The sequence below is a fragment of the Lutra lutra genome, chromosome 5, assembly GCF_902655055.1.
Source record: "Lutra lutra chromosome 5, mLutLut1.2, whole genome shotgun sequence".
Lineage (NCBI taxonomy): Eukaryota > Metazoa > Chordata > Mammalia > Carnivora > Mustelidae > Lutra > Lutra lutra.
In genome coordinates, this window is record NC_062282.1 from 106,238,612 (window position 1) to 106,264,269 (window position 25,658).

Genomic DNA, 25,658 nt, shown 5'->3' on the forward strand with positions numbered 1-25,658 from the left:
TAGATAATGGAACAGAATAGAGAACCCAGAAATGGACCCTCAACTCTATGGTCAACGAATCTTTGACAAAGCAGGAAAGAATGTCCAGTGGTAAAGAGACAGTCTCTTCAACAAATGGCGTTGGGAAGATTGGACAGCCACATGCAGAAGAATGAAATTGGACAATTTCCTTAGACCAAACACAAAAATAGACTCAAAATGGATGAAAGACCTCAATGTGAGACAGGAATCCATCAAAATCCTAGAGGAGGGGGAGGAGTCAAGATGGCGGAGAAGTAACAAGCTGAGACTACTTCAGGTAGCGGGAGATCAGCTAGATAGCTTATCTAAAGATTGCAAGAAGAACAGCAATTCTAGAAACAGAAAATTAACCACTTTCTGAAAGGTAGGACTGGCGGAGAAGTGAATCCAAAGTGATGGGAAGATAGACCGCGGAGGGAGGGGCCGGTTCCCCACAAGCGGCGGAGAAATGGAGCACAAAATCAGGACTTTTAAAAGTCTGTTCCGCTGAGGGACATTGCTCCAGAGGCTTAACTGGGGTGAAGCTCACGCGGGGTCACTGTGGCCTCAGGTCCCGCAGGGTCACAGAAGGATCGGGGGTGTCTGAGTGTCACAGAGCTTACAGGTATTAGAACGGGGAAGCCGGCTACAGAGACAGAGCCAAGGAGTGAGCTCACAGCTCGGGGTTACCTTGAACCGGTCGCAGGCTCGGTTACCTCAGAGCGCGGCCGGAGGCCAGGGTAAGGGGAGTAATTGGGCGCTGTTCTCTGAGGGCGCACTGAGGAATGGGGCCCCGGGCTCTGGGCTCCTCCGGGCAGGAGACTGGGAGGCCGTCATCTTCATTCCCGTCCTCCGGAACTCTACAGAAAGCGCTCAGGGAACAAAAGCTCCCGAAAGCAAACCTGAGCGGATTACTCAGCCCGGCTCCTGGTAAGGGCAGTGCAATTCCACCTGGGGCAAAGACACTTGAGAATCACTACAATAGGCCCCTCCCCCAGAAGGTCAACAAGAAATCCAGCCAGGAGCAAGTTGACCTACCAAGGAGTGCAGTTTCAATACCAAGGAGAGCAGCGGAATTCCAGAGGAGGAGAAAGCAAAGCACGGAACTCTTGGCTTTCTCCCCATGATTCTTTAGCCTTGCAGTTAATTTAATTTTTTTTTCTTTTTCAATTTTTTTTTCTCTTCTTCTAAATTTTTTTTAACTTTTACTCTTTTCTTTTTTAACGTTTTTAAACTAGTTTATCTAATATATATTTTTTTCCTTTTTATATTTCTTATATGTTTTCTTTTTTTAATTGTTTCTTTCTTTTTTTTTTTTTTTTCTGAACCTCTTTATCCCCTTTCTCCCCCCCACAATTTGGGATCTCTTCTGATTTGGTTAAAGCATATTTTCCTGGGGTTGTTGACACCCTTTTAGTATTTTACTTGCTCCTTCATATACTCTTATCTGGACAAAATGACAAGGTGGAAAAATTCACCACAAAAAAAAGAACAAGAGGCAGTACCAAAAGCTAGGGACCTAATCAATACAGACATTGGTAATATGTCAGATCTAGAGTTCAGAATGACGATTCTCAAGGTTCTAGCTGGGCTCAAAAAAGGCATGGAAGATATTAGAGAAACCCTCTCGGGAGATATAAAAGCCCTTTCTGGAGAAATAAAAGAACTAAAATCTAACCTAGTTGAAATAAAAAAAGCTATTAATGAGGTGCAATTAAAAATGGAGGCTCTCACTGCTAGGATAAATGAGGCAGAAGAAAGAAATAGCAATATAGAAGACCAAATGACAGAGAATAAAGAAGCTGAGCAAAAGAGGGACAAACAGCTACTGGACCATGAGGGGAGAATTCGAGAGATAAGTGACACCATAAGACAAAACAACATTAGAATAATTGGGATTCCAGAAGAAGAAGAAAGAGAGGAGCAGAAGGTATATTGGAGAGAATTATTGGAGAGAATTTCCCCAATATGGCAAAGGGAACAAGCATCAAAATCCAGGAGGTTTAGAGAACCCCCCTCAAAATCAGTAAGAATAGGTCCACACCCCATCACCTAATAGTAAAATTTACAAGTCTTAGTGACAAAGAGAAAATCCTGAAAGCAGCCCGGGAAAAGAAGTCTGTAACATACAATGGTAAAAATATTAGATTGGCAGCAGACTTATCCACAGAGACCTGGCAGGCCAGAAAGAGCTGGCATGATATATTCAGAGCACGAAACGAGAAAAACATGCAGCCAAGAAAACTATATCCACCTAGGCTATCATTGAAAATAGAAGGAGAGATTAAAAGCTTCCAGGACAAACAAAAACTGAAAGAATTTGCAAACACCAAACCAGCTCTACAGGAAATATTGAAAGGGGTCCTCTAAGCAAAGAGAGAGCCTAAAAGTAGTAGATCAGAAAGGAACAGAGACAATATACAATAACAGTCACCTTACAGGCAATACAATGACACTAAATTCATATCTCTCAATAGTTACCCTGAATGTTAATGGGCTAAATGCCCCAATCAAAAGACACAGGGTATCAGAATGGATAAAAAACCAAAACCCATCTATATGTTGCCTACAAGAAACTCATGTTAAACCCTAAGACACCTCCAGATTTAAAGTGAGGGGGTGGAAAAGAATTTACCATGCTAATGGACATCAGAAGAAAGCAGGAGTGGCAATCCTTATATCAGATCAATTAGATTTTAAGCCAAAGACTATAATAAGAGATGAGGAAGGACACTATATCATGCTCAAAGGATCTGTCCAACAAGAAGATCTAACAATTTTAAATATCTGTGGCCCTAACGTGGGAGCAGCCAACTATATAAACCAATTAATAACAAAATCAAAGAAACACATCAACAATAATACAATAATAGTAGGGGACTTTAGCACTCCCCTCACTGAAATGGACAGATCATCCAAGCAAAAGATCAACAAGGAAATCAAGGCCTTAAATGACACACTGGACCAGATGGACATCACAGATATATTCAGAACATTTCATCCCAAAGCAACAGAATACACATTCTTCTCTAGTGCACATGGAACATTCTCCAGAATAGATCACATTCTTGGTCCTAAATCAAGTCTCAACCGGTATCAAAAAATTGGGATCATTCCCTGCATATTTTCAGACCACAATGCTCTGAAGCTAGAACTCAATCACAAGTGGAAATTTGGAAAGAACCCAAATACATGGAGACTAAACAGCATCCTTCTAAAGAATGAATGGGTCAACCAGGAAATTAAAGAAGAATTGATGTTGGTTCAACATCTGCAAATCAATGTTATACAACACATTAATAAAAGAAAGAACAAGAACCATATGATACTCTCAGTAGATGCTGAAAAGCATTTGACAAAGTACAGCATCCCTTCTTGATCAAAACTCTTCAAAGTGTAGGGATAGAGGGCACATATCTCAATATCATCAAAGCCATCTATGAAAAACCCACTGCAAATATCATTCTCAATGGAGAAAAACTGAAAGCTTTTCCTCTAAGGTCAGAAACACGGCAGGGATATCCGTTATCACCACTGCTATTCAACATAGTACTAGAAGTCCTAGTCTCAGCAATCAGACAACAAAAGGAAATTAAAGGCATCCAAATCGGCAAAGAAGAAGTCAAACTATCACTCTTTGCAGATGATATGATACTATATGTGGAAAACCCAAAAGACTCCACTCCAAAGCTGCTAGAACTTGTACAGGAATTCAGTAAAGTGTCAGGATATAAGACCAATACACAGAAATCAGTTGCATTTCTCTACACCAACAACAAGACAGAAGAAAGAGAAATTAAGGAGTCAATCCCATTTACAATTGCACCCAAAACCATAAGATACCTAGGAATAAACCTAACCAAAGAGGTTAAGAATCTATACACAGAAAACTATAAAGTACTCATGAAAGAAATTGAGGAAGACACAAAGAAATGGAAAAATGTTCCATGCTCCTGGATTGGAAGAATAAATATTGTGAAAATGTCTATGCTACCTAAAGCAATCTACACATTTAATGCAATTCCTATCAAAGTACCATCCTTTTTTTTTTCAAAGAAATGGAACAAATAATCCTAAAATTTATATGGAACCAGAAAAGACCTCGAATAGCCAAAGGAATATTGAAAAAGAAAGCCAAAGTTGGTGGCATCACAATTCCGGACTTCAAGCTCTATTACAAAGCTGTCATCATCAAGACAGCATGGTACTGGCACAAAAACAGACACATAGATCAATGGAACAGAATAGAGAGCCCAGAAATAGACCCTGAACTCTATGGTCAACTCATCTTCAACAAAGCAGGAAAGAATTTCCAATGGAAAAAAGACCGCCTCTTCAATAAATGGTGTTGGGAAGATTGGACGGCCACATACAGAAAAATAAAATTGGATCATTTCCTTACACCACACACAATAATAGACTCAAAATGGATGAAGGACCTCAATGTGAGAAAGGAATCCATCAAAATCCTTGAGGAGAACACAGGCAGCAACCTCTTCGACCTCAGCCGCAGCAACATCTTCCTAGGAACATCGCCAAAGGCAAGGGAAGCAAGGGCAAAAATGAACTATTGGGATTTTATCAAGATCAAAAGCTTTTGCACAGCAAAGGAAACAGTTAACAAAACCAAAAGACAACTGACAGAATGGGAGAAGATATTTGCAAACGACATATCAGATAAAGGGCTAATGTCCAAAATCTATAAAGAACTTAGCAAACTCAACACCCAAAGAACAAATAATCCAGTCAAGAAATGGGCAGAAGACATGAACAGACAAGAAATGGGCAGAAGACATGAGCAGACATTTCTGCAAAGAAGACATCCAGATGGCCAACAGACACATGAAAAAGTGCTCCATATCACTCGGCATCAGGGAAATACAAATCAAAACCACAATGAGATATCACCTCACACCAGTCAGAATGGCTAAAATTAACAAGTCAGGAAATGACAGATGCTGGCGAGGATGTGGAGAAAGGGGAACCCTCCTACACTGTTGGTGGGAATGCAAGCTGGTGCAACCACCCTGGAAAACAGCATGGAGGTTCCTCAAAATGTTGAAAATAGAACTACCCTATGACCCAGCAATTGCACTACTGGGTATCTACCCTAAAGATACAAAGGTAGTGATCCGAAGGGGCACGTGCACCTGAATGTTTATAGCAGCAATGTCTACAATAGCCAAACTATGGAAAGAACCTAGATGTCCATCAACAGACGAATGGATAAAGAAGATGTGGTATATATACAAAATGGAATACTATGCAGCCATCAAAAGAAATGAAATCTTGCCATTTGCGACGACGTGGATGGAACTCGAGGGTATCATGCTTAGCGAAATAAGTCAATCGGAGAAAGACAACTATCATATGATCTCCCTGATATGAGAGGAGATGCAACATGGGGGGTTAAGGGGGTAGGAGAAGAGTAAATGAAACAAGATGGGATTGGGAGGGAGACAAACCGTAAGTGACTCTTAATCTCACAAAACAAACTGAGGGTTGATGGGAGGGGGGTTGAGACGGGGGGTGGGGTTATGGACATTGGGGAGGGTATGTGCTATGGTGAGTGCTGTGAAGTGTGTAAACCTGGGGATTCACAGACCTGTACCCCTGGGGATAAAAATATATGTTTATTAAAAAAAAAAAAATCCTAGAGGAGAACAGAGGCAGCAACCTCTTGGACCTCAGCCGCAGCAACTTCTTCCTAGATGCATCACAAAAGGCAAGGGAAGCAAGGGCAAAAGTGAACTGATGGACCTCATCAAGATAAAAAGCTTTTGCACAGCAAAGGATACAGTCAACAAAACCAAAAGGCAGCAGACGGAATGGGAGAAGATACTTGCAAATGACATATCAGATAAAGGGCTAGTATCCAGAATCTATAAATCTATAAAGAACTTACCAAACTCAACATCGGAAGAACAAAGACTCCAATCGAGAAATGGGCAGAAGACATGAACAGACATTTCTGCAAAGAAGACATCCAAATGGCCAAGAGACACATGAAAAAGTGTTCAACTTCACTTGACATCAGGGAAATACAAATCAAAACCACAGTGAGATACCACCTCACATCAGTCAGAATGGCTAAATTTAACAAGTCAGAAAATGACAGGTGTTGACAAGAATGCAGAGAAGCGGGGTAGGGGATACTCCTGGGTGGCTTAGTGGGTTGAGACTCTACCTTCAGCTCAGGTCATGCTCTTAGGGTCCTGGGATTGAGCCCCGTATCTCTGCTCGGCAGGGGACCTGCTTCCCCCCCAACCCTTCTGCCTGCCTCTCTGCCTATTTGTGATCTCTCTCTGTCAAAATAAATAAATAAAATCTTAAAAAAAAGAATGCAGAGAAAGGGGAACCCTCCTATACTGCAGGTGGGAATACAGCCTGGTGTAGCCACTCTGGAAAACAGTATGGAGGTCCCTCAGAAAATTGAAAACAACTACCCTACGACCCAGCAATTGCACTACTGGGTATTTACCCTAACAATACAAATGCAGTAATCTGAAGGGGCATGTGCACCCCAGTCTTTAAAGCAGCAGTGTCCACAATAGCCAAACTATGGAAAGCGCCTAGATGTCCATCAGCAGATGAATGGATAAAGAAGAGGTAGTATATAAAGTGGAATATTATGCAGCCATCAAAAAATGAAATCTTGCCATTTGCAGTGACCTGGATGAAACTAGAGGATATTACGCTAAATGAAATAGGTCAGTCAGAGAAGGGTAATTACCATATCATCTCACTGTTATGAGGAATTTGAGAAACAAGACAGAGGATCATAGGGGAAGGGAGGGAAAAATGAAACAAGATGAAACCAGAGAGGGAGACAAACCAGAAGAGACTCTTAATCTCAGGAAACAAACTGAGAGTTCTTGGAGTGGAGAGGGTGGGAGGGATGGGGTGGCTGGGTGATGGGGAGGGTATGTGCTAAATGGAGAGTGCTGTGAATTTTGTAAGACTGATGAATCACAGACCTAATATCCCTGAAACAAATAATAAATTACATGTTAATTTTTAAAAAGTGAAAAGAAAAAAATAAAATTCCCCCTCTCTCTGCCCCTTCCCTTCTCTCTTTCTCAAATAAATAAATTTTAAAATATGTAAGCATTATAGAAAATTTAGAATATTAGTGGGGGGAACCCTGCATATATTTGTAATCCTTCTGCCTGTGCAACCACTTTGTGGTTCTATCATGTTTTTTTCCTGTATATGGCTTATTACAGAATTGCAATGATTCCATATGTATTTTTTATATATGATTTGTATTTCTGGCTCTATACAATTTTGATGATTGCTCTGATTTTATACTTCTCCCATTTTAAGCAAAACATTTTTGTATATGTCAGGCATCATTATAGGGTTCCAAATTCTTCATTAGAGTCACTGTAGACTTCTTTATGTCTCAATTCTGTTGACTTTATCCTGGCAGGAAGCTTTCGAACCCAAACAGAGATATATTTGCTTGGCTATTTAATTTTCCTTTATTTTTCTTTTCTGAGTGTGTTTCCTTCTTCCCATGTCAGGGAAACAGAATGAACTCTCTGTGGCTTTATGCTGCTGGTAGTAATAGCTGTCCTTTATATTTCCAATCAGAAGGTAACTTTCTAATTTCTCATTTTAGAGGAAGAGTAAAACATGCCCTTTTATTTTACTTTTTTTCATTTGCAGAGGCAGATATCCACCTAATTTCAGGTATTATTGTTAGCTTTTCGTCTAAAGATTGATTTATTTATTTTAGAGGGAGATAGAGAGGGAGAGAGGGAGTGTGTGAGTAGGAAGGGCAAAGGGAAACGGAAAGAGAATATTCAGCAGACCTTGTGTTGAGCACAGAGCTGGAGGTGGGGCCCAATCTCATGACCCTGAGCTGAAATCAAGAGTCAGATTCTTAATTGTGCCACCCAGGTGCCCCTATTATTGCTTAGCCTTTTTTTTTTTTTTTTAAAGATTTTATTTATTTATTTGGCAGAGAAAGACACAGAAAGGGAACGGAAGCAGGGGGAGTGGGAGAGGGAGAAGCAGACTCCCCACTGAGTATGGAGCCCGATGTGGGGCTCGATCCTAGCACCCTGGGATAATGACCAGAGCTGAAGGCAGGGGCTTAACAACTGAGCCACCCAGGCACCCCTGATCCTTAGCTTTTAAAACTATCTTAAATGGGCTCATTTCTGACAGGTATACATGTTATCATGTTAAACTTTTTAAAAATAAACATAACTTATTTTGTGAACACCAGAACTGCATTGCCTTCAGAGCTTTTTTTACATGTACAGATCATCATACACTATTATTAGAGAGTTGTTTCTCTGAAAATGTGAAAGGTCCACTTAGCAAAAATCTTTATGACTGCCAGCAGAGGGAGAGAAGAATCTGTTTTAGAGATATCCCAATAGTGTTCTAGGAATATTCCAAGCATTTTACATTCACAAACAGTTTTCTCTGTTACTCTTAATATTTCTGAGCTTTGGGGGAAAATAATTTCAAGTGAAGAGAGTAACAGTGAAATGTAAGAATATGTTCTAGCCAAGGTATTAGAGGACAAAGTATCTCAATTAGCTCCTGTGGTAACAACATGAGACTGAATTAGGACAGGGAGCTGCTCCTGACACTAAAGTGGAGAATAAGAGAGTGATGGTGCCATGTGAAGTGAAAGAAATGTTTGAATAACTGTCATTATCTCATGTACTTTCCACAAAAACTTTTGGACTAGATACTATATTTCCTTTTTTCATAAGCAGGGGAATTGAGCCCCAGAACAATGAAGTTTCTTGCCAAAAGTTACATGTCAGTTACAAGTGAATTTGGTAATTTAACTCTATTATTTCACTCCAAATCCTCTGATTTTTGTTTTCCTACATTATACTACTATATTGATCTTAGGGTTGCAAAAATAGTATGATACAGTTTTAAAAGATAGGTAGAAATTTAAAATGGCAAAATCATTTTATATTCAGCCAATGAGTAGATTTTCTTAGAAAGCCTAAAATTGAGATTCAGAGCAAGACTATGCATTGGAAAAATCCCTTTTATGTTAGCACTTGAAGGCTACAGAAAAACTGAAACCAAAAGAACCGATTTAACTATATTGAGAGGAGAATCTAAGCACAGTTCCTCATCTAATAGGAACTCAACAGTTAGTTTTTAAAGACTAAATTGAGAAACAGTCAATTTTTAGGGAAAAATACTGGTTTATAAAACCTATTTCTATATGGAAGTGACCGCCAGAAATAATTAAAAGTTGTTTACATCCGGTCATTGAGATTAAGGGGTCAGGGAGAGCTGAGCCTGAGAAACTGCTCTTTTTCTTTAAAAGCCTGCCTATACAGTTTTAATTTTTATGTATGTACATGTATTATTGTAAAAAAAATTAAGATTCATAAAACTCGGAGACAGAGATTTAATGAGATACACTTCCTTGCAAAAGATGGTTACGACTTAGTAGCAGTACAGAATTACCACTTACATATAGAAGATACTACTAGTGAATGTGTAGTAACTTAAAGAGCCAGACTAGTTCAGTGCTAAACAGACTGCTGCCTTTTTTGTAATAAAAGTGTCTCTGACCTGTTAAAGTGGTTAGGCACAAGGGTGGTTGGTTTAATTGTATAGGACAGGATAAGCCACGACTGTACTATCAGTGATAAATCTTTAACTGGAGAAGATTCTAGCTCTTTGATTGTCAAAAAGTATCTCTTGATAGGGCTCTGTTGTGGCAAATAAAAAGTTACTTTTTTCTTTTCCTTTTTGGGAGCTGTGGGAGAGGAAGTTGGGTGTTGGTTGTACTGCTCCAACTCTGACCTCAGAATAAGCTCCATGCTAACACCTAAGATTTATTTTTTCCTTCATCAGATCATTATAGTATTTTTGGAGGAATTCAGAATAAGATTAACATGTGAATTTAAATAATTTCAAATAATCTTGAATAGTTAAGATTCTCATTTTAGTTAATGTACCCAGGAAAAAATATAAACCTTTATAAAGTATGTATAAAACCTTTGAGGGATGCCTGGGTGGCTCAGTGGGTTAAGCATCTGCCTTCAGCTCCAGTCATGATCCCAGAGTCCTGGGATGGAGCCCCACATCAGGCAGGGGAGCGTGTTCTCCCTCTGCCTGCCATTCCTCTGCTCGTTTTCACATGTATGCATGCTCTCGCTCTCTCTCTCTCTCGTTTTCTCTCTGACAAATGAATGAATAAAATCTAAAAAAGTAAAAAAAAAAAAAACAAAACCTTTGAAATTTAATAACACTAAACGTGTAAGAACATTTTTAAAGTTTTAAAAAAATCTGGGGTGTCTGAGTGACTCAGTCGGTTAAGCATCCGCCTTTGCCTCAGGTCATGATCCCCGGACTCTAGGACCAAGCCCCGCGTTGGGTTCTGCTTGTTGGGAAGTCTGCTCTCTCTCCCTCTGCTTGCTGCTCCACCTGCTTGTGCTCTGTCAAATAAATAACATCTTCAAAAAATAAAGAAAGAAAAAGGAAAGTTTTAAAATCTGACAACTCAGCTCCTTATCTTCACAAGTTATTTCTGAGGATGATTATTTAGGATTCTTTTGTTTTTTTAAGATTTTATTATTTATTTGGCAGATCACAAGCAGGCAGAGAGGCAGGCAGAGAGAGAGGAGGAAGCAGGCTCCCTGCCGAGCAGAGAGCCCGATGCGGGGCTCCATCCCAGGACCCTGAGATCATGACCTGAGCCAAAGGAAGCGGCTTAACCCACTGAGCCACCCAGGCGCCCCAATTACTTAGGATTCTTATTGAAGATAATAGAATCTAAGATACGTTGAGTTATATTTTAGAACTGCTAACAGGTAACTCAAGGGAGTAGGATTTATATGTTTATGTGTGCAGTCAGTGAGATCTAAAACTTTGAAATTTTTAATATCAAGTTGTCTTGTGTCTTAATGTCTCTAAAAATTATTATTAATAGCTGTGTACGATCGAATGCGAGCAGATCAGAAGAAATTTGGTAAAGCATCATGGGCAGCAGCTGCAGAACGTATGGAAAAACTCCAATACGCGGTTTCTAAGGAGACTCTGCAGATGATGAGAGCAAAGGAGATCTGTTTGGAACAGAGGAAACATGCACTAAAAGAAGAGGTAAAAAAAAAAAAAATCAAAAATACACATAAAATTTAAAAAGATTTGTGATTTGTTTTTTATCTTTGTACAAGAGTGGCGTTTTTCTGACACTGCAGGCAGTTGTTAATTTTGCATTGTCTCCATGAGATGATAACAAGAGTTACCCTCCTAATAAAGGAGTTAGACGTATGAGGTACTCTAACAGCATCACAGTGTGGTTGTAGGCTGCAGTGCACTATTAAAACAAAAAGGAGGTTGACATTAGAATTTTCTTGTTGTTTTTAAATTTTTTTGTACTGTAAGGTTCAGTGCTTTATTAAGAAAATTTCAGTGCCCAGAGAAATATAGAAAAATTTTAAGGCAGTAGAATTTTGTTAGAATTGATTATATTATATTCAAACCATTACCTTTTGGAGCTTCCCATTTTATTCCTGCTGGAACAAAAAACAGGTCTGCAACAGAGGTCCAGTTTTCTTGACTACACTCATTAAAACCTCTTCATGAATACCCTTGCAGAAAGGAATAGTTTTAGAAGTCCTTGAGGAGATTGCTGATAAACATATTTAAAATGTATCTAAAATGATTTTTTAAAAATTAACCACTTTTGGGGTGTCTGGATAGCTCAGTGAGTTGAGCATCAGGCTCTTGATTTTGACTGGTGGTCTCGTGGTTATGGGATCGAGCCCCACATTGAGTTCAGCATAAAGTCTGCATGGGATTCTCCCTCTCCCTACCCCCACTGTGTGTGTGTGTCTCTCTCTCTCAAATAAATAAAATCTTAAAAAAAAAAACCCTAATCACTTTTTTTCATGGTCATCCTGTTCATCAGTGGTTTTAGTATTCTTACTCATACTGTCCAGTGCAACACGGAATATACCATTGATGCCCAGCTCTTGGTGAAAATATTAAAACCATTAGATGTATACTAGTTTTCATTACCTCCTGGCCATTATTTTTAAATGCTATTAAACATGTTATGTTTTATTATTAAATTGGGCCAGAACAGATTGCTTTTTATGAAAGAGTACTCAAATCTCTACATTGGTCTTTTGCTGATCATTTTCTAAGTATGGGAAGCAACAAATCTCCATCTTGTTCAAGGGTCAACTGTAGTTTTAAAAGTGACTGAAGATTAAAGCTGGTGTTAAGGATGAACCTAAGAGGGTGTTCTAGATTGTATATAGTATGTAGTAAGACTTTATGGTTTGGGCATGACTGTTCAGTTTGTGCCTTTTGTACCAAGAATTAAAACATATTTCAGGGTGCCTGGGTGGCTCAGTCAGTTGGGCATCTGCCTTTGGCTTGGGTCATATTCCCAGGGTCCTGGGATCGAGTCCTGCATCAGGCTCCCTGCCTGGCAGGAAGCCTGCTTCTCATCTCCCCTTGCTCCTGCTCTCTCTATCCAAAAAAACCTTTTTTTCAGAGATGAAAAATATTTTAATCATTATATAAATTTTGAATTATTTCCCATTATTTTCACTTGAGATAATTGATAATTTATTGTATTATAAGGGAATTCATTGCCTTATTTTATTAAGGCAGTTTTGAAACAGTATGAAGTCATTTTCTTTGGCTAATACAGTATGCATGAAGTATTTCTAAAACCAAACCACTTCATTTCCTCTTACTAGATCTTCTTAAATCTTCCTTTCTGTTAAAGCCAGTTCTTCAAGATACTCCAGGCTCAAAACTTCAAATACAAAAAATTTCTATCTTTTTGCCTTTTGGAATTCTCCCCAACTCAAATGTCTCTTCTCAGTTATTTATGCAACAAACATTTATTAAGTGGAGTGTTTTTTATTTTGGGGGGGTTTTTTTTGGCCAATAATTTTAATGGGGATAAAGACATGATTAATACCCCTTGTCTCCCCATCTTCCCCCAACACTTTTTAAAGCCTAAATAAGAGTAGCTATAATGTTTAGAGTTCTTTGAGATGGGGCAAGACAGGTACAATGTGGAAATAAGCTGTGAGATAAGCAGGTTTCATTATATATAAAGTGGACCATTGCAGGAGCACTCAGCTGTGACCAGAGGGTCCTAGGTGAAGAGAACTGTATGTTCCAGGAGCCATAGGGGGCAGGGAGGAAGAGTCAGCCTTGTTATCTGGACCAGGAGTCATGAGAGATAAGTTGAAAAATTAATCAAAATTTGGGGCTGTCCTTCTACCTCCTACCAAGCAGTTTGAATTTCACCCTAAAAGCAGTATGGAGTCACTATAATATTTTCATCAAGGAGCAGCACAACCACATTTATTTTTATGAAATAATGACTGACCAGTTCATAGAGAATTGACTGGAGAGTCATTCTTAAATCTAACCCACTGAGCCACTCAGGCACCCCAGGAGTCATTCTTAAATCTAGTCCGTTTCCTCACATGCTTTTCTAATTGTTTCATTGCTGATAGTAGAAAGCAAGACATTTCTCAAAAATGACTGTAAATACCAGGAATATAGACCCTTCACTCACTAACAAAACAGGTTTAAATTGAAGGCAGTAGGGAGTTGGGGAAAGTTTAATCTGTATTTATGTTTTGGAAATCTGAAATTGCTCCTTTAAAACCTACTCAGGTTTGCACAGCATTCCTGGGTAGTTAAGAACTGAGTAAAGGCAAGTTGGTGATGGTCAGATCCAGACTGCACACGCCCGGGCTCCTGAGGGTACATGTATGGGTTGTGCCTTTGTTCAAATAGTACTGCAGTCATCTTGAAACAGCTGGTTAGAGGAGGCAAGAAATGTGGCTTTTTATTGGACAAAAGAGAATGAACTGGTGAGGCATCTGACTTCGTGTTATTTTTAAAAAGCAGTTATACCTCAGAAAGATGGGAATAAAATAATTTGATTGACTAGATTTATTGTACACTTCCCTTTTATCCACGGTTTTGCTTTCCACAGTCAACCATAGTCCTGAAGTAAATGATCCTCCTTCTGATACATTGCCAGAAGATCAGTAGTAGCCAATGCTGCATCACAATGCCTCCATTTGCCTCACAGTTGAATGGTGAAGCGTGAGCACAGTACAAGAAGATATTTTGAGATAGAGACCACATTCACATAACTTTTATTACAATATACTGCTGTAATTGTTTTATTTTATTGCTATTAATCTCATACTGTGCTCATTTGTAAATTATACTCCATCGTAGGTGTGTATGTATAGGAGAAACAGTATATATATGTTTCAGTACTATCTGTGGTGGTGGGCATCCCCTGGGGGTCTTGGAATGTAGCCCGTATTGTACTTTGTAGACCAGAGTGGTTTTTTAAAACCGCATTAAGACATGACTTGTGTACACCTGAAACTAATGTAACATTGCCAACTATACTTAAGTTAAAAAAAAATTTCACTATACAATTAAAAAAATTCACTAAACTATGCTTCAATTAAAATATCATACTGTTCACTCATTTAAAGTATAAGGTTCAGAGCTGTTCAGTGTACTAACAGAATTATGCGTGTCGCCACAAGCAACTTTAGAACATTTTCATCACCCTGGAAATAAACCTGACCCCATAACAGTGATTCCCCATCTCCTCTCTAAACTTTCCTACATGACCATTAATCTTTCTATAAATCTGCTATATTTCATATAAACGGAAATATTTCGTATAAATGGAATCATAAAATATGTGGGTTTTTTTTTTTTAACATTTATACTCAGCACAGTGCTTTCACAGTTCATCCCTGCTGTAGCATGCATGAGTGTTTAGGTTAGTTTTTTTGTAGAATGATACTGTATTCTATGATTAATACCACATTTTGTGCATCCTCCGTCAGTTGATGAACATTTGGGCTCTTTCTACTTTGGGAGGTATAATGCACAATGCTCCTGTAAACATTCATGCCCAGGGTTTTCATTTATCTTGGTATATCTATAAGAGCCAAACTGCTGTTTAACTTTTTGAGGAACTACCAGATTGTTTTCCTGAGCAGCTGTACATTTACATTCCCACAAGCCGTGTACAGCAGTTAAAATTTCTCCACTTCGTTCATCTCATCATTAATACTTAAAATTTGTCTCTTTTAAATTATAGCATGCTGGTGAGTTTGAAGTGGTTATCTCATTGGGGTTTTTGATTTGCATTTCCTTCATGGTATTAAGTATCTTTCCTTGTGCTTAGGCCTCTTCTTTGGAGAAAAGTATACTCAGATCTTTTACCGTAACATTTTAAAATTGGGTGGTTTTTTTTATTATTATTTACTAAGTTGAAAGAGTTCTTTATAAATACTAGATAGAAGTCTTGTGTGGGATACATGCTTTGAAAGTATTTGCTGCCATTCTGTGGATAGACCATATTTGGTTTTTAGAACACTGGCTATATCTGAGAGTAGTGTACTGTAGTCTGTAGGGGAAAACAAATTGCCTCCTCTTTTTCACTATGTGAAGATTTTTTTTTTAGTCCTTATTGACATTTTAAAAGTGCATATGCTTATCAACTCTTGTTTAAAAAACAGTATGAGGTAACTTATAATTATGGCTATAATTAGTTCTAGAAAGAAGTCTTTTGCTAATGATTTAAATTGTAATTTTACCCTTAGGTTTCATTTGCTACTAGTGTTAAGGGTAAAATTGTAACTTGTCACGTCCTAGAACTTTTTCACACTATATTCGGCATCTCTTGGCAAGGATTTCAGTCCCACTTATATTCCCACTTGTGTTCCTGATTAGCTTTCTCCCTTATATGACTAACTATCTGAATTTCAAGTTCCAGAAGTTTTAGAACTTAAAATCCTAGCATTCTTGTTAGGTTTTTGTTTTTAAATCCTAGCATTTTATTGCCTGTGGAATAGAATAGCATTTTTGTCTTCCTCACATGTACTAGCTTTGTTGTTCTAGCCAGCTGACACTGAGTTACAGGGTACCTAGAAGAACTGCTTGAGGGTAAGAATTCTGATTATTTGCTAATGTAAGAACATTGTTCTTACTGGAGTTGGTCTAGGGTGGTAGAAGAAGGGCTGGGCTAAAATTGGCCCCAAGAGTATGGGATGATAATCTGTGGGGTCATTTTACCTGGGACCACCCCATTACCTTAATAGTTTGCTTCTTAATGTTGTGGACTGTGTTTGAATTCTTCAAGGGTTTGGTAAACCTGTCAGTCATTCTTACCAGGTTAATGCTTGAGTGTATATAATGTACGTATTGTGTTTTATTACATATCTGTGATGTACTGTACCCGTTTATTAGCATTAATTTAAGGTGACCACATTACTCATGAGAAACAGAGCAAATATGCATTATTAAGCCCATCCCAAACAAATGATTTCCCAGTGAAGGCTTTAGAATACAGTACTACTCTGTGATTTAAATTATGGGAAAACTTTGTTCTTTAAAAAAATGTCAGTATGTTATGTCTTGGGGTTTTTTTTTTTAGTAGAAAACTTCTTTCTCATGTGATAATATAAAATACTTTAAAATTTTAAATATTTAGTAATATTTGCCATGAGTGTAGTGATGAACTTGAAACACAACTTTCAGATGAACTCTGACAAATTTCACCTACCTAAGCAAAATTCTCTTTGTCCTTTAAATTTTTTAACTTCTGTGGGGCACTTGGGTGGCACAGTCGGTTAAATGTCTGACTCTTGGTTTCAGCTTAGGTCGTGATTTCAGGGTCATGAAATTGAGCCCTCCATGGGGCTCCATACTCAGTGCAGAGTCTGCCTGCTTAAGATTCTTTCTCCCTTTCCTTCTGCCCCTCCCAAACTACACACACACGAACGCATGCACTCTCTTTCTCAAGTAAATAAAGCTTTAAAAAAAAATTCTTTAAATTTCTTTAAGAGTATGTACCATTCCTTTTAATATGTTTCCTTCTTAAATGTTCCTGGGTCTTTTACCCTTTTTAGGTCACAGACTCCTGCCCCATTAAGAATTTGAAAGGTAGGAGCCCTGTACTAAGATAAACATGTACACACAGCTCTGCATACAAATTTTGTAGGTTCCCACATCATTTATACCTGAACCGCTGATCCCAGATTGCCACTGGTGTTGAAATTTTCCCATCAAACTCCTGAAAATATCAGTGTCTTTTTGACTCAATACCTTTGAAAGAACCCAGGGTAAGCTTAACTAGTTATAGCTCCTTCACTCCATTCTTTGAATAGTATACTCCCTCCCCTCCAATCCATATTCAAAAATAATAGCACAGTCTGGTTCTGCAAGTACAGTTGGACTTTCAGATCTGTATTATTTACAGATTATGTCATATATTTTAAAACATTGAACAAGATGAGAATATGTAAAATCACACATGGTTAGAGTAGCATATATTTTAGAAGTGTTATTAAAATAAGGATTATTAATGGAGTAAGAGGATTTTGTTTTTGGTTATTAATTGAAATAGGAGATACCAAATTAAGATGCTAGAATGAAACAAATCAGAAAATATAATCACGTCTCATTTAATGTTTGCTCGTATCTTCTGATTAACCATGTTCTCTGGTTAACTGAGAATTAACCAGGTAACTCTTTGGATGACAGTCCTTCTTGAAGGTTCTAAAAATATATCCGTGTTCTTTCTTGTCTTGGCAGAGAATTTTAACCATTACCCATCCTTTTTTTTTTTTAAGTACTCTCCATACCTCGCGTGTAGCCCAGCTTTGGGCTTGAACTCACGACCCATGAACTGAGATAAAGAATCAGACATTTAACCAGTCGATTCGCCCAGGCACTCCCCACCTTTTTAAAAAACTTTCATTCCTTGAGGTCATCTTTATGAACATACATAAATAGCTAGAATATTGAGCTGAATATATAACAATTTTTTTAAAAGATTTTATTTATTTATTTGATAGGCAGAGAAGGCAGGCAGAGAAAGAGGAGGAAGCAGGCTCCCTGCTGAGCAGAGATCCCAATGTGGGGCTTGAACCCACGATCCTGGGATCATGACCTGAGCTGAAGACAGAGGCTTTAACCCACTGAGCCACCCAGATGCCCCATGAATATATAACAATCTTGAGGCTGCTTCCTTACAATCCATACTTTTGTCTTTCTCCTTTTTTTTTTTAATTTTTGATTTTTGCATTTATTTGTCTGAGAAAGAGAGAGAGCACAAGCAGTGTGGGAGGCAGGCAGAGACAAGAGGAGAAGGAGGCTTCCCACTGAGCAAGGAGTCTGATGCCGCATTCCATCCCAGGACCCTGGAATCATGATCTGAGCCAAAAGCAGCCACTTAACTGACTGAGCCACCCAGGTGTCCCTTCTTGTCTTTCTCCTGAAAGCATATAGTTAAAGTATGATTAAGGTTATATTACCCCATGTCAGTTTTACATAAGTCATCAAGTATATATTGAACATTTATAGTATACCCTAGGGGACATAAGCTTAGGCTCTAGATGGTGCTATTCAATAGAAGTTCCTACAACAATGGAAATGTTTTATATTTGCACTTTCTTGTAGTATACCTACTAACCAGGTATCTGTTGAGCTCTTAATGTGATTTATGTGACAGGAGGAACAGAATTTTAATTTAATCTGTAAAAAATAGCCATGTGCAGCTTATGGCTACTATATTAGAAAGAATAATGTAGATCCTGATTCTGCATTATGTAACCTTGGGTAAATTAGATAACCTCTCTATAAAATATGATTAGTGTATACCTTTTAGGAAAGTTATGTTTCCATTGGTTAATGTATATAAAGCATTTAGCATAATGCCTGGCGTGCAGAGTAAGAGTGCAATAAATACTAGACATTATTAGCCAAGTATCAAGGAAGGGAATACAAAGATGGGAAAATTTAATTCCCATGCATAAGACAGTTGCATCTCAAATGGGTCTTGCCAAAAGTTTCAACATAAGGAGCTTTGATGTGGTAGACACAGTCTGAACAGAGGGCAGCTGGGGTGCTTGTCCAGGCAGACAGGCTGCTCTTTTATTTTTAGTTTATTAACAAAGTCTGTTCTACTAGAGGGTGTTATGGTAAGTGAAATAAGTCAATCAGAGACAATTATCCTATGATCTCACTGATACGAGGAATTTAGAAAGAAGACAGAGGATTATAGGGGAAAGGAGGGGAAAATGAAACAAAACGAAACCAGAGGGGCACCTGGGTGCCTCAGTGGGTTAAGCCTCTGCCTTCGGCTCAGGTCATGATCCCAGGGTCCTAGGATCGAGCCCCGCATCGGCCTCTCTGCTCAGCCGGGAGCCTGCTACCCCCTCTCTCTCTGCCTGCCTCTCTGTCTGTCAAATAAATAAATAAAATATTTTAAAAAAAATGAAACCAGAGAGGGAGACAAACCATAAGAGACTGTTAATCTCAGGAAACAAACTGAAGGTTGCTGGAGGGGAAAGGGGGTGGGAAGGATGGGGTAACTGGGTGATGGACATTGGAGAGGTTATGTGCTTTGGTGAGTGCTGTGAATTGTGTAAGACTGATGAATCACAGACCTATATCCCTGAAACAAATAATAAATTATATATTAATAAAAAAAATGTTTAAAGTCTGTTCCATATCTGCATGCTAGAAATTTCAGAGTCTCCTAAGCACAAAAAGCTAGGATCTACTCTAAAAGTTTTAATTTTCAGTCTCATAAAAGTTTTAATTTATATTACTTATCAAATTGTTTTAGCCATCTAAATATATTTTGATATTGGTTACAAAAATGTAAATAGAAAGTTTTAAATGTTTTAGGCCTATATTTAGTGCTTTATGTATTATCTCACTTAACTTTCAAGCATAACCCTTTATACTCCAAGCCCGTAATCCACTAGCCCTGAGGCCAAATCTATTTTATTTTATTTTATTTTATTTTATTTATTTATTTATTTAAAAGATTTTTATATATTTGAGAGAGACATAGTGGTAGAGCATGAGTGGGGCAGGGGTTAGGGAGAAGTAGGCTTTCTGAATGTTGGCAGGATCCTGGGATCATGACCTGAGCCAAAGGCAGATGTTTAACCAACTGAACCACGCAGGTGCCCCCAGATCTGTTTTAGAATTCTAGCTTTTTCAGATTTTAGACAGTTAAGTTAGGATATATAACTTTCAGACAAGTGTTAATATTCCAATTATGAAACATTCTTATATTAAATGGAATAAATAGGGATTCACATCAGGTCAGATCGTATCTTCTTCCTACAAATGGATTGTGAGATTAGGTTTTGACATTAAAGAAATTATGGCTAGTTTCAGTTTTTTAAGATCTGAAATGTGGAATTCCAGATAATTCCTTCTGTTTATGTGTATTCTCCATATTTGTGTAGCTGTTATTGGTGGAAACTGTATACTCAGGTTCATCTGATACCATTTCTTATGAACTGTCTTTGCCACATAATAAAAGAACTAGGCTTGATTAAGTGCTTGCTGAGCTTGTCTTTAATGTTATTTCTATTGTGCTATGTATGGTTTTCATGACAACTCTTTGACCCTTCACTTCATTTATTGCTAACTGCCATACTCTGTAACTCAGACAGCATCAGGTGCCCAGTGAATATTTCTTGAATGAATGACTCCGCCCACAGATACGCTAAAAGCTTTATTTTCATAGCCCTTCACATGTCATAAGGTTTTTCTAGCACAGCAAGGTGAAAGGCAGCACAGGGGCATTAGTTTGTATAAATTGCTTTATGTCTGGTTTCATGATTTTCTATAGTCAAAATAGGTACACAAGAAAACCATTTTTGTTAATGTGCCTGGTGGGAATGATCAGTGGGCTCAGTTGTATATGATGTACTTATGTGGATATATGGATATTCATTGGTACTTAAGTTTTCTTGCCATATTTACTGTAAAACATTGTGCTTTGTTTCCTTTTCCATACTTATTAGAATGCTGCTCCCTACTTTTGTCTAGTGGAAAGGCCTTTCTTGTAGGAATTGGGTCAGGCTCCAATGTTGCTAGTATTACTTGGGTCACAGTGGGAAGGCAGCTTATTTCGGGGTCTTGATATCTTGATATCAGAAGTTTTGTTTATTCGGGGGGCGCCTGGGTAACTGAGTCAGTTGAGCATCTAACTTTTGTTTTTGGCTTGGGTTGTGATCTTGGGTTTTGGGGACCAAGCCGATTGTCAGTCTCACACTCAATGGGGAGTCAGCCTGGGATTCTCTCTCTCTCTCTTCCCCTCAGCTCCTCCCCTGGTGCATGTGCTCTTGCCCTCTCGCATGCACAGGTGCACTCTCTCAAATCATAAATAGATCTTTTTCTAAAAAAAGTTTGTTTTGTTAGAAGGTAAATGTTGAGCTGAGTAAAATTTCAAGGTAAAAGTTTTCATTGGCATTCGATTGTCTCCTTTGAGTGCTTAACCTACTTTCTAGGCTTCCTTCTTGCCAGGGAAGCAGTGTCCTCAGGCATAAAAAAAAGGTACCCTAACTGTGGCACCTACTTGCTCCATTGTCCAGAAATAGTACTCCTTTCACTCTGGATTCTTGTTCCCTTAGTTCTGTGACCATCACCTGAAGTAGGTACCAGGAGAAAAATCAGTCTGGAAATTACAGATAATATAGGGACAAGATTTGGTGCAGCATAGCCTTCCCACATCTCTGCATGTCTTTCACTGAGGATTTTGCATCACTGTTAAAGTTTAAATAAACCTCAGAGGATAGTTTTGCTTTTCCAGGTTTCCCTGATTTGTATCTTATCCCTTTCTCCTTATCTTATCCTGTAAAAGTTCTCTCTCCTGAAGTCCTTACAAGCCTTTACTTGCCCTGATGCCCACTGCTGTCCTATTGTTTGTTTTCTCAGAGGTTGGGATTCATCAGATCCTTAGTCTGCATTTCTGCCTTTGATGAGGTTTTGTCCTTTTTGAACCTCACCATGGCAGATTCACCTCTGGACTCCCTTGTTTTTTTTTTTTTTGTTTGTTTGTTTTTGTTTTTTTTTAAAGATTTTATTTATTCATTTGACAGAGATCACAAGTAGGCAGAGAGGCAGGCAGAGAGAGAGAGAGAGAGAGGAGGAAGCAGGCTCCCTGCTGAACAGAGAGCCCAATGTGGGGCTTGATCCCAGGATGCTGAGATCATGACCTGAGCTGAAGGCAGAGGCTTTAAACCACTGAGCCACCCAGGTGCCCCTGGACTCCCTTGTTTTGAATAGAACTCAGTAAACCAGAAAGTTGGGGGTGAGGTTACTTCTGGTAAGGAAACACCCGGTCCTTTCTCAGTTTGGTATTTGATATTGGCCGACAATGTAAAGGTATGTCAGCAGGGGGCTCCCAACTTTTTTCCTTACCCAAAGTATTAGACAAGAGAGTCAGACTTAAGAGTGTGCAAAGGGAAGGGGAAGCCTTATTACAGTGTTAGGAACATGGCACATACATGGTTCTTTCCAGCTGGAGAGAGCTAAAGATAGTGAAGGTGGTACTAACAGCCCAGGTTTCTGTCCAAAGATTGTCACTGGAACTGATCTCACGAGAAGGTTTTTAGACCAATTCATACTGAGGTTTTATCTTAACTAATTATAGTTCCCTAGGGAATAAAGCTTCTAACATTACATATTTCACTTGTTTGTATGCTGTGCTCACAGAAAGTTTGGTGCTGATAACAGAGGATTATAGATTCTGGAATTATAGTCTCCACAGCTGGGTAAGAGCCCCAAGACAGTATGCAAAGGGATGTTTATAATTTAAAGTGAGACTGGGAGTCTGAGGAAAGAAATCACATGTAGATTCCTATTTTATGACTTAGGACAAAAATAGCAGGATTTCATTTTGTCAGCTTTCTCTATAAGCCACTATAATGAAACCCTTTTGTGGTTTGTTCTATATTTATTGTTCGTCAATCATAAAATATTTCCTAATGCAATAGGATCTCTGGCTTATAAATTCATTAAATATTTATAATATTTTTATAACATTTATTAAATAACATTGTATTTAATTAACCAGATTATTTTTAAATGTATACCATTGGACATTTAGATCATAGCCCAGTTGTTTCCTTGCAGGGATTTTTTTATGTATTTTTATCCCCAGGGGTACAAGTCTGTGAATCACCAGGTTCACACATTTCACAGCACTCTTCATAGCACATACCCTCCCCAATGTCCATATCCCCACCACCCTCTCCCGTCCCCCCTCCCCCCAGCAACCCTCAGTCTGTTTTTTGAGATTGAGTCTTTTATGGTTTGTCTCCCTCCCAATCCCACCTTCTTTCACTTTTTCTTTTCCTACCCCCAACCCCCCCACATTGCATCGCCACTTTTTCATATCAGGGAGATCATATGATAGTTGTCTTTCTCCGATTGACTTATTTTGCTCTGCATAATACCCTCTAGTTCCATCCATGTCCTCGCAAATGGCAAGATTTCATTTCTTTTGATGGTTGCATAGTATTCCATTGTGTATATATACCACATCTTCTTTATCCATTCATCTGTTGATGGACATCTAGGTTCTTTCCATGCTTTGCAGGGATTTTTAAAAAGACTTTGTTTATTTGAGAGAAAGAGCGCATTATGCATGCCTACAACTTTGGGGGAGAGAGAGAAGCAGATTCCCTGCTGAGTGGAGAGCCTGACTTGGGGCTCACTCTTAGGACCCCAAGCCACCCAGGCATCCCATGTTGCTTTGCAGTTTAAAAGGAACTTTAAATTTTGTGCTTAAAAAAATACTCTGTTCTTCGGTAAGACTGTGTTGGGTATCTAGAATGTAAAGGAAAGACTGGACTTTTTTTTTTTTTTTTTTTTTAATTATTTGCGAGAGAGAGCACGAGTGGGGAGGAGAGGATTAAAGCAGGCTCCTCGCTAAGCAAGGAGCCCAATGCAGGGCTTGATCCCAGGACTGAAGGGAGCGGCTTAACCAACTGAACCATCCAGGTGCCCCATCAAAGGCTGGACTCTTGTTTAAAATGTACTCTATGTGCTAACATGTTTCACCAACCTCACCAGACTGAAAGGATTATTTTGCAGCAATAAGAATATCTTTGCTGCCACAGCTGTCCTAAGAGTACCAGCCAAGTATCTCCTCAGTATTCTGGAAGCCCCAGATGACCCCTCATATGAGGTCACAAAACATTTCTCTCATTTTTCTCTGTTCCTCCTCTACCCCTTTGGTGGTCACTTACTAGGGTTCCAGTTGAGGCCAGGGCCTCCTCACCAATGCTGCTAGTTCACCCAAGGCACACTGGTACCTGTGCCAGTGGTATCCTGGAGTTTCTAAGCATGAACCTTTCAATTGCCAAAGTGGTAGAACTATATTCTTAGAAGAAATGTTCTGGGAGGAATGCTTTACTCTCTCACATGCTTGTACTTCACAGAATCCCGAAAAACCATTCTGTCAGCTCCTTCTTACTGCCACCTTTCTCCATAGGGCCAAGTAGGAATCCATGGAAATAATGGGGTTAGGGACTAGTATCTGAAGCATACTTTGCTGAGAGTAATTTCCTTCTAATGCCTGGCAAAGTCTCTTCCTCCCTTCTTTTCAGGACCAAAACCCAATCAACCAACCAAGCAAACCTCATGTAAGACCAACCACCACTTCATAAGACATGCTTAGAAATCTGAGTTGGATATAGGATCCTGAGTGCATTTACTTAAGATATTAATAGTTACCATTATTAGTAGATTTTCAGGGGTTTCTAGAAAATCAATTCTGTCATATTGTTTTCCTCACACCCACTCCCCTTGCTCCCCACTCACCAGATTCCAGAGCCTAGTCAGGTTGTAACCATGGAGCACAACATAGTTCCAATGTGTAGGGAAACCAGACTTTTATCCTGTGGTTGTAACTATGCCAGTATGGCTTAATCTTATTCATTCATACATAATCTCATTCGTATTTGGAAGAGAAAACTGAATATCCTAGCACATCCACTTTTGAAAGGACACTTTTAATATTTATATCATAATAATTAGAATAATAGATTCTAAACATGAGCTGTAATACAAATTAATTTACTATATTTGCCTAGTTATTTCCAAAACTGTATTGTTTTGATTATTAACTATCTTTCTGTCTTTTAAAAAAATCTTAGTTCTTGCCTTCAAGTTTTTTTCTTGGAACAGTTGATTCATGGATTTATTCCGTATTATTAGTATTCATTTCTAATCATAGCTTGATTTTTTTTTTCTTGTCCCCACCAGCTAGAAATATTTTTATTTTATTTTCACACAGATGCAGAGTTTGCAGGGTGGTACAGAAGCCATAGCACGATTGGATCAGTTAGAAGCTGATTATTATGATCTGCAACTTCAGTTGTATGAAGTACAGTTTGAAATCCTGAAGTGTGAAGAGTTATTATTGACAGCCCAACTAGAAAGCATCAAAAGACTTATATCGGGTATGGTATGCATTCAACCACATAAAAAAAAAAAAAAAAAAGAATACATAGAGGAAAAAAAAAAAAAATATATATATATATATATGTCAGCTATGGTCCTTGAAACTGTTGAGACTAAAAAAATCCTAACATAAAACCTTTTAGAGGAGCTTCTAAACTCAAGTCGTTAACTATACTTAGCAATGCAGTTACGTTATTACTATGCAAAATGCTCACTTTTGTTAGGTTGTTTTAGCCAGAAAAATTTTGAGTTCTGGGGATGATACTTAACATTTATTGAGCATCTAACTGCATGTCAGACACTGCTAAGCACTTCCTGCACACTGCACACACACACACACACACACACCCCCTAGAAGGTAATAT

At 38.5% G+C, this 25,658-nt stretch overlaps 1 protein-coding gene across 1 annotated transcript in view; it reads left to right on the forward strand.

Moving 5' to 3' along the window:
• Window positions 1-25,658, forward strand: part of JMY (junction mediating and regulatory protein, p53 cofactor) — a 113,249-nt gene that overhangs the window by 60,676 nt on the left and 26,915 nt on the right. Inside the window, exons 4-5 of the mRNA XM_047729628.1 lie at window positions 10,928-11,097; window positions 25,127-25,292. Of these exons, the coding sequence (XP_047585584.1) occupies window positions 10,928-11,097; window positions 25,127-25,292 (336 nt within the window). The remainder of the gene's footprint in view (window positions 1-10,927; window positions 11,098-25,126; window positions 25,293-25,658) is intronic.